Genomic DNA, 15,028 nt, shown 5'->3' with positions numbered 1-15,028 from the left:
TTACCCAACTCGGCCCAATTTATAAGTATAAATTACCCTCTCATATACATAAAAAAAATTTAAATACCATAGAAGCAATTTCTAATAAAATAAAAAAAAAAAAATTGATGTAAAATAGAAAGAGAGTATAAAATGGAAGAAAAATTATATATATATATATATATATATATATATATATATTTAATATTAGGAGGTCATTTTATGTATAAAATAATATATATATTTTTAAAGTTCTATAAAAAATAATAATTTTCACAAAAACAGGAGAGCATGGCCCTATAATATTTTCCTAATTCTGTCCCTGGTTGCAGCCACCATCACCATCGAAGTTGTCAAAAATCGTTCTCTATAGCCATTAATCAGCATTTTTTACTTGGTCGTCTTATTTTTTATTTTTAAAGGTACTCAGCACCTAATAAATCGCCTATTTCAATTGATGAGGAGGACCTGATATGAACAATGGTGCCTTTGGCAAATAAAATAACAGACATCCTAGAAGAGACGGACGGGGAATGACAGTCGGTCAATCACATCACCAATTATAGAGATAGGAAATATTCTATGATCAATTGTCATGTTAGCATGCCTTGCCTTGTTAGGTAGGTAAAGTAGTTAGCATGTAGCATCATCATCCCACCACCCCCACCACTCCAAACACTGCTTACTAAATGCATGGCCCTATTTTCATTTCCTCTCTATCATCAACCAAGTGTTTTTTTATACACTTGTGTTTTCATAATATTACAATATAAAATTATTATAAAAAAAGAAAATTTATAATAGAGGTCTATAATGTGTTTTTAACTGCTACTTCTTGTTAGAATCTTATATAAACTAAGCCTTCCACCCGGTTGGATTGGGAGTTTTTGGATGAAATTGAAAATAAATGTATTTCTCTTAATTTATATCAGTTGTTTGGATGGAAAGAAATGGAGTGAAATTCATTTTAATTATAATCCTTGTTTTGAATCTTTTCAAAAGTAGAAAGATTGGGAGATAAAAAAAGCCAACAAATTATTATCTTTTCATAATACCAAAATTGTCTGTTTAAATATGGAAACAAATATAAAACTTATGACACCTATAAAAAAAATTATATTGATAATAATATGAAACAATTTCTTTTATGTAGTTTAACCAAGCAAGATAAGAAATAAATATTTTTATTTTCTATTCTTTTATCTCCTATTTATCCAAATATGAGGAAGAGAAAAATGTGGGATGGGTCCTAGTTCGAACATGTGGTGTACCTCTCTATCCAGATGCATGGCTCAAAGTTATCCCTCAACTCAAAAGTAAGGCATATGGAGCTTGGGAACTAGGCAGGGAACGAGCAAGGATCTTCTGTTTTCAAATATTCTTGTTTCTCTATCCCAAAGCACTCACAATCATTAGATCATATGAGAATCTCAAGATATATTCAATGGTTATGAATGATTTAGGACACAGGGACATAAATATTTGGGGACAGGGATCCTTGGTACAAGTAACTCGAGAGTTAGGCACTCTGCTCTGTTAGGACATTTTGCCATGTCACTTTATTAAGCTACACTGGTGGAGAGAATCAAGGAATATTTCAAAAACTAATCAAAATAATGCTAATCACCTCCAAACATCGGTGCAATATCCCACAAATAGTGGAACTAGTATTTCAAATGAGTTATTTATACTTTATTTCAAATTAAGGAGTGTTACATAATAAGTCATCTTACTATTATATTCACAAAAATTGTTCTGACTTAAACATCAGAGTATCCATCCGAGTAGGACGAGGCACTAATGGTGCTATATCTTTGTAGATTCATACATGTGGTTAATCTCTTTGTTGATTGTGGGTCACATTTTTTCCCCACACAAAAAATACATTTTTTTTTTTTAACTTATGTAATTATTTCTTTTATCTTCTTTCTTAAGTTACCAAAGAAAGTGTTAAACAACCCATATTTTGCTGTTCATGTTTTTTTCAATAAGAAGAATACCTTAATTAGATTTTTCACTTTCATATTTAAAAAAAGAAAGGAAAAAACACGGGAGTCTGGAGAGACTAGTACAGTCCATCTATGCTATTATCGAAACAATTTTGACTTTGTTAAAAGTATTGTACAATTACATAATGCTTTCAATTGATTGCACACTTATTAACCATAAAGTAAAAATTGTCTTTGACAATGATACTGCTGTAAATATATATAATAAAATTATTTTTTTTATCTAATTTTTTTTTTTCTAAATTTTTAGATGAGTTAATAATTAATAATTAATATTTAGATGAATTTGCAATCAATAATTTAATAAATACTACTTTGAAGTATTTATTGAAAAGGAAAACAAAAATATGTTCCCCCTATTGTACAACTATAGTCTTTAAGGAAAATAATATCATTAAAGAGAATTTATGTAATAAATAAAATTAAAAAAAAAAAAAGAATAAATCATACTGAAGTCCCATATAGTTTAGAGAAATTGCTGCAAGTGTCATAAACTTAAGAAACCTAAGAAGGTTCCCCATCAACTAAAAAAACCACTAGCTGATATTTTTTGAGAAATATTTATTCTCACTCCACTAATTTATAATTGTATTCTAAAATTTACATTGTTATTGAGAATGTGTCATATATAATTTTGAACATCAAAATAAATTGGGCTTTTTTCCTGTCAATAATTTAGATTGGAAGGTTCTATTCGAATTCCTAAGATTCATCATAAGTCTCATTTTAATAATATGAATAATTCATTTTGTAAGATCTTCTGTATATATTAATTATAAAAAAAAATTAAGTCATTTTGATAATCGTAACTTTTTCATCAATTTTTTTAAAAACAAATGGGATAAATAAAAAAATTATAATTATCGAATCGATTTAATTTTTTATTATAGTTAATATACATAAAAATTACTATAAAATAAAAAATTTGAATTATTAAAATAAAAGGCAAGATGAGGTGACAGCATTTTTTTTTTTAATTTTTATTTTGAACTAAAAAAAAATGAGTGACAAATGTAAAAAAATGGACAGGAAATAACAATTTACTATTTTTATGATTTTAAGGAACAAAAAGCGTACTTTGGGGGGTAAAAAATGGACTGGGGTTGACGCGTGTTAAAAGTGTAAACACCAATTAAAGAAACATAAAAACATTTTTGTGAAGTAATAAAACAAAGGAAAAAGTAGTGTGAAAGGCTGGCAAAGAGAGAAACGCGTACGCGTAGAGCATAGTAGGAGAGGATAGTATTAGTAGCATATACGCCAACGTAACCCAACCCAACCCAACCCAACAACGACATCACCTGCTTCCCTACGTACCTGCTGCTGCTGCTGCTGCTTGCGCTTGCTTTCTGCTGAGACTCATATGATATGATGTGATGATGACTCATCATCAAATATTGAGAATCTCGAGTCTCTCTATTTATTATTAACTAACAACTTCTCTTCTCTTCTCTTCTCTTCTCTTTCATAGAGACATAGGGACTAGAGAGAGAGAGAGAGAGAGAGAGAGAGAAAAGGAAAAGAAATAGCTTCTCTGCTCTGCTCTCCCTGCCCCCTTTGAGATCAACTAATAATAATGAAAAATCAATTGCTGGTGCGTTTTCTCACGGCAAATGTGGTACTAATGTTATTCTGTGTTGTTGCTTCTTCTTCTGCAAAAGTTAAAGAGGCTAGTACTAGTACGAGTACTAGTAGTAGTGTTGTTGTGTCGGCGGTGGGAGACCCAGGAATGAGAAGAGATGGACTGCGGGTAGCCTTTGAAGCTTGGAATTTTTGCAATGAAGTTGGCAAAGAAACCTCCCGCATGGGTAGCCCACGAGCTGCCGATTGTTTTGATCTATCAACCTCAAGTAAGCCTCCGAAACATGTTATGCATTCTCAATCTCAATCTCAATCTCAATCTCAATTCATACTCACCAACACCACTACTCTAGTTACTCTGGGTTTCCTCTTTCTTTCTTTTGGGTTCTTTCATTTGATTATATTATGTTATTCTTATTTATGTTGTAATTTAAATTCTTTCTTTTGGGTTCTTTCATTTGATTATATTATGTTATTCTTATTATGTTGTAATTTAAATGGGCAGATCCTCACTCTGTGAATCACAAAGTAACAGAGGCCGACAACAAACTTGGTGTGGGGAAGCCATTCCCTGGTTTGAGCCCAAAAGCTTTAAACGATCCAGACCTTTATGCAGCGTATAAACAAGTGTATCTGGGTTCTTTATGTGAAGTTAAGGAAACCCCAAATTCAAAAAAACCATGGCAATTTTGGATGATTATGTTGAAAAATGGCAACTACGACACTAAGTCTGCTTTGTGTCCACAGAATGGGAAAAAGGTACCCCCTTTTGCTCCTGGGAAATTCCCTTGTTTTGGAGATGGGTGTATGAATCAACCCCTATTGTATCATCAACCTACAAGTTTATCATCATCAACTGGTAATAGTAATACTAATGATACGATGATGAGAGGGGGTTTTAATGGTACCTATGATTTGGGTTCTGGATCTCGTGGTATCAACAATAGTAGTGGGATCTCTTATTTTGAGGTAATGTGGGAGAAGAAAGTTGGGGTTGGGAGTTGGGTTTTTAGTCATAAACTCAAGACCTCAAAATTGTACCCATGGCTGATGCTGTACCTTAGAGCTGATGCAACCAAAGGTTTCTCTGGAGGCTACCACTACGACACCAGAGGAATGCTCAAAACTGTAAGTACAACAACAACAACAACAACTTACACTTACAAGTTACAACTCTCTCTCTCTCTCTCTCTCTCTCTCTCTCTCTGTGCATTAGACATCCTTAGCTAATTTAGTTTATTAAACTTTATCCGGAACGAACTTGGTCTGTTCGCATATGGCTGCTTAATCTAAAGGAAAAAAGGTGCATCATTTTGTTCATATGTTATTTGAGATGTTCAGATAGAGATTTGATAATGTCACTTGATACCATAGAGACTGACAAAATGTATCCTAACTAATATCATTTTAAATTTACTTCTGAGGAAGGGGTGCCTAAATTATTAATCTGTCATTTTTTTAATGCCTCAATAGATTACTCATTCAATCTCAATCAATATAAAATGAAAGAAAAACCCATACCAAAATTCAGGTCAAATATATTATATAGAGTTTTGTCGACTAAACTTTCTACCAGATCTGTTTTAATTTAACAGACTCTACAGACAGGCAAAGATTGATCCAGGGTAGGTCACACCAGCGTATGAGTTTCCTTAAGAAAACAGATAATGCTACACTTAACTTGAATATCTGGTGCACGCATCATTATTAGTTTGACATTCAGGTTCCGCATCAACTACTTGGTTTGTTGTTTGTTTGGGGGGGGGGGGGGGGGGGGGGGGGGGGGGGGGGGGGATGGGGTTTGTTCTACAGTATTTGAAAACAAACATACCAAAAACAAAAATTGAACTGAAATGTCAAATAAGCGGGCCATATATTGCTCCATATAAAACTTAATTTACAACTACTTATTTGACATTACTTTGAATCAAGTTGAATGGCAAAACCTGATATGGACGTCTGTTTCGGTGCTCAGCCACCTTGTCTTACATTACAACTACACTTATATTTGACATTACTGTGATTCAAGTTGATTGACAAAACCTAAGATGGATGGATATCCATTTTGGTGCTCAGCAACTTTTGTGTGTTTATCAGCTTCCAGAGTCGCCTAATTTCAAAGTGAGATTGAGTTTGGATGTGAAGCAAGGGGGTGGAGCTAAGAGCCAGTTCTACCTAATAGATATGGGGAGCTGCTGGAAGAACAATGGTGCAGCCTGTGATGGAGATGTGGTGACCGATGTAACCAGGTACAGCGAGATGATCATTAACCCTCAAACTCCAGCTTGGTGCAGCAGTACGAGTTTGGGGAACTGTCCCCCATTCCACATCACTCCAAACAACACAAAAATTTACAGGAATAACACTGCAAATTTCCCTTACACAGCTTACCACTACTACTGTGCTCCTGGGAATGCCCAGTACTTGGAAAAACCTTACAGCACTTGTGATCCTTACAGCAATCCTCAGGCACAGGAGCTGGTTCAGTTGCTTCCTCATCCAATTTGGGCTGAGTATGGCTATCCTACTAAACAAGGAGACGGTTGGATTGGGGATGCTAGGACTTGGGAGCTCGATGTTGGTGGTCTTTCCAGTAGACTCTACTTCTATCAGGTCAGTAATTATTTTTTTATTTGAAAAAAACCCCTCTTCTTGTAGTAATATTATAGTAGAAGCATATACAGCATGCTTTATAATATGTAAGAGATGTATATGTGACAGTGACTGAGGCTTTGGTAAACATACCTTCTACTACAGGATCCAGGAACCACTCCTGCAAAAAGAATATGGACATCTCTTGATGTGGGAACTGAAATATTTGTTAGCGACAAAGACGAAGTGGCAGAATGGACTCTGAGTGATTTCGATGTTATTCTGACTTCTCCAACCACATAATTATCCAAGCATACAATTTCATTTTGTAATGCGGCTTGTGTATTAGGTTAGTTATGTGTATATATATATATATATATATATGCTTCAGTTGGAAGAGTTTCTGCTAGAAGCCAAACAAACCCAAAAGGGCAGGGCTTCATTGCTGTTGAGGCAGGCACTCACCAATAGTCTTCCTGTTACATCATTTGAAAGCAAACAATAAAGATTTCAACGATAAGCTGTAAAAAGCATGTTGCAGCAGCAAATAGAATACAGACCGACCTGGTTTTGCATTTTTTACTCTCTCACAAATATCTTAGAATTACTGTATAATGTTGGAGTTGTGTGTGTGTGTGTGTGTGTGTTTGTTTGTTTGTTCGTTCTAGCCTGGTGTTTGTTTGTTTGTTGTTCTAACATCAATCTGTCTCAAGCATGGCCCAACCTGGGTGAACATACTAATATTATATGCAGCCTTTTCATAATGCTGTTGGCTTCTTATTGCAAAATCAAATCCTTTCAACCGTATATATATAGAGTGAATGGAGGATGAAACTCGAGAAGAAAGTAGGATGACCAAGAAGAACACTCTAATTCATCTAACAATTGAGCATACGAAGTGTTTGCAGAAGTCTTCAAAGTCTTATTTTATATTGCCCACTTTTCATTTTCTTTTTCTAGTGGGAAGAGAGGTGCTCTGGAGTTTCTGGAACAGAGGAACAGGAAATGTCTTCTATTCGAATTCATTTACATTAGTATATCTCTCCTGGACTCCAATGGATCCACTATGCGGGTTCAACTTCCTTCCAGAAATCAGAGGATGTAATCTCAATTTCTTCTGGCTGATATAAAAAGATACACACTGTCATGTGAACTTCATATTCCAATGGGGGAATGCCTTATTTTTGTTGAAGTGGAACGTGTTTCCACCTTGAACTAGACACAAATTATATTATGTGAAATAAAAAGGCATCTCCTCCTCACTGAAAACAACTCTTCACCTTTCCCTTTTCTTAAGATAATAATTGACCCTAAACTTTTAAAAATAAAATCCATTTAAATAAATAAAAACTAGTAATATTATTTGTGTGTTCTGCCTCTAGAAAAATATCCAAAAACTTGAGGCATTGGATAGGAAGGAATAAAAGCAAGCAAATAACGAAAAACATAGCCAAGCAGCACTACTACTACTACTACTACTGCTGCTGCTGCTGCTGCTACCCATAATAATAATATTCATTGGACTCAGGAATCAAAGTCAGAATGAGAAGAAACCCGAGACTGAGAGTTGTGAGCAGGGGGTATGCTGGATGAATCTGCTCCAGCAGATGGAGATGGACATGGAGATGGAGATGGAGATGCAGGGAAACCATGGGCTTCTGGTGCGGTGGTGGCAGCAGTAGATGGAGAGGGAGAGGGAGAGGGAGAGGTGTCAGCAGCAGCAGCGCTTCCTACCAATTTTTGGTACATAGTGAGAGCTTGGGACATTGCATTGGCAGGATCGGCAACAGTGCTGCTGGGAAGTAACACCAATGTGCTTTCCTTGGCAATGTTACTGAAGGCTTGAATATACTGCTCCGCAACTTTAAGACCCACGGCCTCTAATCCCCCGCTGCTTTCCTTGATTGCCTGTGAGATCATTGCAATTCCTTTAGCCGTTGCTTGTGCTTTAGCTAGGACGGCCTCTGCTTCCCCCTGCGCTCTGTTCACTTGATCCAGCCTTGCCCCTTCCGAGGCCAATATCACCGAATTCTTCCTTCCGTCCGCAAAGTTGATGTCTGTTTGCCTTTCCCCCTCCGACTCCAGAACCTGAGCCCTCTTTCTTCGTTCTGCTTCGGCTTGCATCTCCATGGCTTGCTTCACTCCCTTGGGAGGAGTTATGTCCTTGATTTCATAGCGGAGGCACTTTAGACCCCAGTTCTTGGCAGCCTCGTCAATGGCCTGCACAATTTTGACGTTTAAGGAGTCTCTCTCAACGAATGTCTTGTCGAGAGTCATCTTCCCAAGCTCACTGCGCATGGTTGTTTGTGCGAGCTGAACAACGGCATAGATAGGATGCTCCACGCCATAGGAGGCCAAGAGAGGATCGACGACCTTCAAGTAGAGGACCCCATCGATGGAGATGGTGACGTTGTCCTTGGTAATAGCAGACTGGTCAGGGATGGAGATTGCCTCCTCCTTGAGGGAATGGGCGTAGGCAATTCGATCCACCATAGGAATGAGGAAGTTGATTCCGGTGTCGAGAGTTTTGCTGTACTTGCCAAACCGCTCCACGATGTAAGCCCTCTTTTCGGTTACTATTTGAATGCCCAAGTTGCAAGGAGGTTTGATCTCATGCATACACCGGGGATCGCGCCCGCTCCAAAAGTAACGACGACAACCACCACCGCCACCGGAGATGATGGCCAATGCTGCTGCTGCAGCAGGAGGAGGAGGAGTCTTATTATTATTATTATTATTGATCAGAAACCCTAGAGTAGTACTAGTAGTAGTAGATCTAGACGATGTTGTCGAAAGCCCTCTGCAACTGCCACCCCACCCCGTGGTAGTACTCGACTGGTGTTTGGGTTTCAGAGATCTGATCAACACGTCAAGAGACGTCCTTCTGCCCATGTTCTTCATCTTTCTTTCTTTCTTCTTCTTCTTCTTCTTCTTCTTTACTGAACTCTTTTATGCCCGCCCTCCCTTCCCTTCTCAATGCATTGAACTACTAGGGTTTTGCTTAAAGTACTTCAATTCTAAAATCCTTTCCCCTTCCCCAAGCAACCTACGCTAAGAGTCCTATAGTCAGTGTTTGGGAAGTAGGTTTTTTTTTTTTTGTATGGTATTTTTAGTTGTAGGATATTATTAGAGAAAAAAAAATGTATTTGGAAAGATAGTTGAATTTGAGTTTTTTTGTGATTGGATGTAATGTTTGTGAGAGAAAAAGTGCAATGATTATGGGGTTTGATGTGATATTTTGTTTGAATTTGTTTTTTTTTTTTTTTGGTTTTATAACCAATTTGTCTTTTAGTGAAAAAAAAATCAAAAAAAATCCTTCCTAAACACCCCCATAATATAATCGGAGGAGGATCCCCTCCGGTGCTATTTGGGTCCATAGGCCCATCACGGTCCTGTTTTGATAATCCAAATTGTTCATTTCACCGGACGCTTCGTGTTTTTCGTCCCAAAAAAAATAGATCGATCCGATAACTATAACTTGTTCAATTTATTATGTTTGCCACTAAAAAAAATATATGGTTTATTTTTAAAAACATAAGGTGGCTGTAGCCCTGCCCAAAATTTAAAAAATCTATAGAATTTTTTTTTCCCAGCCCAGCCCAACCCAGCCACCCGACCCCAAATAGGAGCCAATAGTTTTTTTTAGTTTTTAAGATAGACGGCCCAATAGCAGCCCAATACTTACCCCAAAAAACAGATAGGCAGCCCAATAGGTTTGTATTTGTTTAAAGAACAAATCTTCTAAAACAATCCTCACATCTTCCAATAGGTAGGTAGCAACCGTCTCTTTGTCGTCTCCAGCAGCCAGCAGCAGCTCCACTTTTCTAGCATTTTTTGTAAGTGTAATTAACCAGTTTTTTATTTCGTTGGTTGAGAATGGATTTGATTAACAATCGTTTTGAAATTTTGTCTTTATGCAACAAATATTATGTTGCTCTTAGTTTTTTTATGATAATGCCTTGTTCAATTTTCTATATTGCTCTTAATGCCTTGTTCAATTTTCTATATTGCTCTTAGTTTTTGAATTTTTAATGAGTTTTTTTTTGGACATATATGATATATAAAAATAATAAAAGCCTAAATAAAAATTATTGAGGATTTGTATAAAAACCCTAATATTTAAAATTATTGCGAATATACTTTGGTTTAATATTAAATAGTGCTAATTTTTTTAAAAAAATTTGTTAGGTTATAAATAATGAAACCTCCACTCAAAAAAGGAAAAACTCTTTTCTCATTTTATCAATCAAAATAGAAGTCTAGTAGTACAACATCCAATATTGTTGAAACCTCATTTTCTGATGTGCAACCGCTTTCCATGCCTCAAGCAGATAAATCAAGCAAATTTGATTCAACTGTTATTGAAAATTGATCTAGATTCTGTAATCGATGAATTCGAATCTTTAAAGACTCGTCGAGCACAAATTAGTTAGATTGTTTCTAATCAATAAATTTAGATATTAATCTAGTTTATATTATTAAATTCTCTTTTTTCTTATGTGGTTATACTTAAAATATATTGTATAATTTTACCTTAATATTAGCCCACCCCATTGACGAATCCCGGGTCCACCCTTGATTGTTGTCTACTTTTTTAGTGAATAATTGAATAAGTTATAATTATCGGATCGATTTAATTTTTTTTGTGGATGAAATACTCAAGGTACTCGACAAAAAGAACAGTTCGAAATTGAAATGGAGTCCATGATGGACTCCACGGGCCCAAACAGCGTTCTCCAATGCTAATCTATTCCGTTATTAAAAGGGAACACACATTTGGACTCTTGAAACTTTTGTCATGTGTCAGTTAGATAATAATAAATAAATAAATATAATAATTCATCCACATTTTACTATCTCAACATAAATATGGTAATTTGAAATACAAATCACTTCCACAAATATAGCAACTTCCACAAATATAGCAATTTCAAATACAGACCACTTCGACTTTTCTAATTTTCATGTTCCCTAAATTGTTGTGCAATTTCAATTCAGTTTCACCATCTTCACTTCTCTCTCGATATCCATCTTTGATTTTTTTTTTTTTTTTTTGTACCTAATTTTTTTGGGTAATTGGGAATTTCTGTTAGGTTTGTTTGTTTAATGCTGTTTTTTGATGATGGATAGTTGGAGAAGACAATCAAGATCACAAAACAGAAAATGGCCTCTAGGTGTATATACTTTCTGTTTTTTTTATGCTTTTGTTATTTATGTTGGATTATTAGGCTTTTGTATTTTTATATTCAATTTTTTTTATAAAAATTATTAGTTTTTTTTTTTTGGCACTTTTTAAACCTTTTGTTTGGTTTTTGTGTATAAATTCTATTTTAAAAAAATTGATTTGTTTGATTATTTAACTTTTTCTGTGTGTCTTTGTTTTTTTAAATAATTCAGTGCTCTTAATTTAAATTTAAATTTTTTTTTTTAATGTGAATCTTTTTGATTGTAAGTGTTTTAGGAGTCTTAGATTTGTATCACTTCTCTCTATTCAATTCCTTTTTCTTTTCTTTTTTGGTTGAGAAAGACCATTCAAGAAGGTTGATTTTATGATTACATTAGAAGTTGATGGAGTGTTTATCCAAAGTATTGATCTACCGCTTAAAAAGTTCTATTATCTAATCAAGTTTTTGGAAAAAAAAGTACTGTATAAGAAATAATTTAGTGTTCTTAAAATTTGTTCTTTGTTTTTTTTTTTTTTATAAAAAAAATTCAGTTATTTTTGGTTTTTTTGTAATATTAAAATATTTACTATTATTTTTCTTTGTGCATATCAAATCTCATTAACTGTAATATTATAAGAGTCCTGAATTATTATTTTTTTTAAATTTGTTTTTTATTTTCTTAATTTTTTTTTTAAGAAAGAATTCAGTGTTCTTATTTTTTTTAAAAAAGGAACAATTTTTCTGGATTTTTTTTCTTAGTTTTATTTTTTATGTTAATAGGTTTCACTATTATTATTTTTTTTGTGTATATTAAATCTCTTTGACAATAAGTATTATAAGAGTCAAGTTTGTATTTTTCTATTCTGTATATTTTTATATTTTATGTTCAAGTTTTAAAAAAAAAATTATATTCAGGTTTTTTTTGTTCCTATTTCACCCTTTTAAGCTTTTGTTTGTTTTTGTATATAAATTCTGTTTTTTAAAAACTGGTTTGTTTGTTTGTTTACGTAACTTCTTTTTTTTGTGTGTGTGTCCAGTGCTCTTAATTTTTTTTTTTTTTTTTAAAAATTGGTTTGTTTTTTGTTTTTTGGATTTTGGTTATGGTTATTTTATTTTTTATATAAATCTCTTTGGTTGTTCTAAGAGTCTTCGATTTATTTTTATTTTTTGTGTGTACTATAATGTTAATTGTACCTTTTGGTCATGTTTGATTCAAAAGACTAATAGTGAAGTATTAATAATCCTATTAAATTAGTGTAGGATTCACTATCCAATTGGATTAATATCCATTGGATTAATAATCCCACCCCTACCCCATTACTAATAATCCTACAAATTTGTTGGATTAATTATCCATTGGATTAATAATCCTAAACCAAAATGTTAAAACAAACATGAGATAATTGGGCCCACGGATTAATAATCCTAATCCATGCTCTAATCCACCCAATCAAACATGCCCTTTATTTCTTCATTAAAAAATAAAAGAAGATAAAAAGTTTCATCATGTTCCTTGAGGAAAAAATTTGACTATTATTTTACGTTTATATCAAAAAAAATTCACTGTAACTGTTTGTTTTTTTTTTTTTTTTATGTATATCAAATCTTTTTGACGGTAAGTATTCTAAGAATCTTGGATTTGTAATTGTTAAAAAGATTACTAATTTTTTAAGAATTATTATTTTACTTTGTTTATATCAAAATTGTAAATATTCTCTATCTGTTTTTTAAATAAATTTGTGATGTATAAATAAATAAATAAAATTAATACTTTTTTTGAATTTGCGTTTCGCGTAGCCCGGCCGGCCGGCAGCCGCTATATAATACAAAATAAACAAATTTGGCAAAAAAAAACACAAGTCCATTGTTGAAGTTATCTACTTAGCTCTCTGTTTGCCCACAATTAAAAAATTCACATTTTTCTTTTCTTTTCTTTTTTGAATTTTTTTTTATTTTTAATGATTTTTTAAATAATTTAGATTAAAAAATTTCTTTTTAAGTCCATCTAATTTTTTTAAAATCTAAAAAATTTAGAAAAATTGGCTAAGAATCCAAGCACTACTCTTTTCGGAAACTCCAAACTTTAATCTTTAGTGATTAGAACACACGCGTGATACTTTTTTATTAGCAAATTCAAACAGAGTGTCGCTAAATGCCCTAACTTTTTTCTTTCAATCACCCGTTTTTTGCCTCCCTTACCCCTCAACTTCCAAAATTGGTCTTCATATATTTGTCTCTGAACGCTCACCATATTCACAACTTTACCCTTTTTTTTTTTTTGTACCCCACTCATTTAATATGTATTTTGTGTTAATAATTATCTTTAAAATGCTATAAACTTAACTACATGAATTATTTACTAGCGACTGAGGGCACACGCGATGCGTGTGCAAATTAAAAAAAAAAAAATTATGCTATATTTTTTTTAAATAATGTATATATATATCATGAGTATAATATAATGTATTGTAATATAACATTTGATTTTAATATATTTCATAAATAAAATATGTACAACATTATATATATATATATATGTATATGTATATGTATATATAAATCTTTTAAAATATACAATATTTACTAATTTTCACAAATTATATATATATATATATATATACACATTATGTGGTAAAGCAAGTTGAAAAAAAATTGTCCCCAATAGCACAATGTGGCAAAGCAGCCTGAATTTTTTTGAAAAAATTAGTCTAAGGTCCCTCTTCCATTTTTTGTAGTAGAAGAGATCCACAATATTATTTTGTAATGTCTAAGGTCCCTTGATCCGACACCCATATATTCCAGAGAAAATTCACTTTCGCGCTTTCTTCTTTCCTCTGGCTAGGGCTTTCATCATTCTCTCTCTCCCTTTCTCTGATTCAACCAAACTCATCTCTCTTTCTCTGCCTTCTCTATTTCACGAGGATAAAGATCTCAAGGTGAAAAATATTTGTAAGAATTTGGGACAATTGACCCAGAAGTCAATCGAAACCAGACACTCCAAGATCCAACTCTCTCCTCTCTCTTCGCGCACCAAAAACCCCTCTCTCATTCTCACCCAAAAATGGCGTCTAAAACCCTAGTTCGGACCGAAGCTTCTCTGATGAACCGATTGTTGAATCCATTGCTTCAACAACAGTAGAAGAACACAAACTCAAACCATCTGATTGCATCAATGATTTTCTCCCTTTCTTTATCTCGATCTGCCGGAGCGGTTTCCTCACCTTAAGAAGGAATGCAAGAATGGCGGGATCAGATTGGGCTCACAACCCATTTCTCCGATTCTTCTTTCCCAACAGTACTCTCTCTCTATATTTTTTTTTTATTTTGGTGGATTGTTTGTCTGTATTACAAATTACAATGTCAAAGATTCAAATTGTGTTGTTAAAACAACCGAAAAGGAGTGTAATTTGACATTTGTGAGCTCTATAATTGTAAAATCTGATTATTTCTTGGCATGAATGCAGTGATCAATGTTACTGAAGCGTTAGCTACGGGGATTTTTAATTTCTACCTTGTAAAATATGTGAATTGAAATTTTCTATCTTGGGATATTTCTCTGGAGAGTAGGAAGTATATGGGAAGTATATGTAAGACGGAGAAATTTAATTTCTCTGGAGAGTCCATGAAAGGCTAAGGAGGCCAGAGAAATTTAAAATTTCTCTAGAGGGGTAATTTTGTGAGAAGTCAGAAAAAATTTCAAAT

General features: G+C 33.6%; 1 protein-coding gene and 1 pseudogene across 3 annotated transcripts; one reads left to right on the top strand and one right to left on the bottom strand.

Moving 5' to 3' along the window:
* The first annotated feature begins 3,165 nt into the window (after positions 1–3,165).
* LOC114293663 (uncharacterized) lies at positions 3,166–6,736 on the top strand. 2 transcript variants are annotated; one of them, XM_028237782.2, is made up of 4 exons: positions 3,166–3,838; positions 4,075–4,697; positions 5,667–6,182; positions 6,327–6,736. In XM_028237782.2, exons 1-4 carry the CDS (start codon positions 3,565–3,567, stop codon positions 6,462–6,464), a joined length of 1,551 nt encoding a protein of 516 aa, XP_028093583.2. In that variant the 5' UTR covers positions 3,166–3,564; the 3' UTR covers positions 6,465–6,736. The 2 variants fall into 2 exon arrangements, with proteins under 2 accessions (XP_028093583.2, XP_028093577.2); XM_028237776.2 differs by having other exon boundaries at positions 5,646–6,182.
* A 741-nt stretch (positions 6,737–7,477) lies between these two features.
* Positions 7,478–9,205, bottom strand: LOC114293679 (uncharacterized; annotated as a pseudogene). The gene has a single exon (XR_014359680.1). The product of XR_014359680.1 is annotated as an uncharacterized LOC114293679 (transcript).
* Positions 9,206–15,028: the final 5,823 nt, after the last annotated feature.

The sequence above is a fragment of the Camellia sinensis genome, unplaced genomic scaffold, assembly GCF_055761805.1.
Source record: "Camellia sinensis isolate YWXY unplaced genomic scaffold, ASM5576180v1 Unanchor6, whole genome shotgun sequence".
Lineage (NCBI taxonomy): Eukaryota > Viridiplantae > Streptophyta > Magnoliopsida > Ericales > Theaceae > Camellia > Camellia sinensis.
This window is presented reverse-complemented; position numbering and strand designations above follow the sequence as displayed.

Coding starts and splice junctions, on each gene's coding strand:
- LOC114293663 (XM_028237776.2), top strand. CDS start 3,565: ATGAAAAATCAATTGCTGGTGCGTTTTCTCACGGCAAATGTGGTACTA. Junction 3,839..4,074: donor TTTTGATCTATCAACCTCAA/GTAAGCCTCCGA, acceptor TTAAATGGGCAG/ATCCTCACTCTGTGAATCAC. Junction 6,183..6,326: donor GTAGACTCTACTTCTATCAG/GTCAGTAATTAT, acceptor CTTCTACTACAG/GATCCAGGAACCACTCCTGC.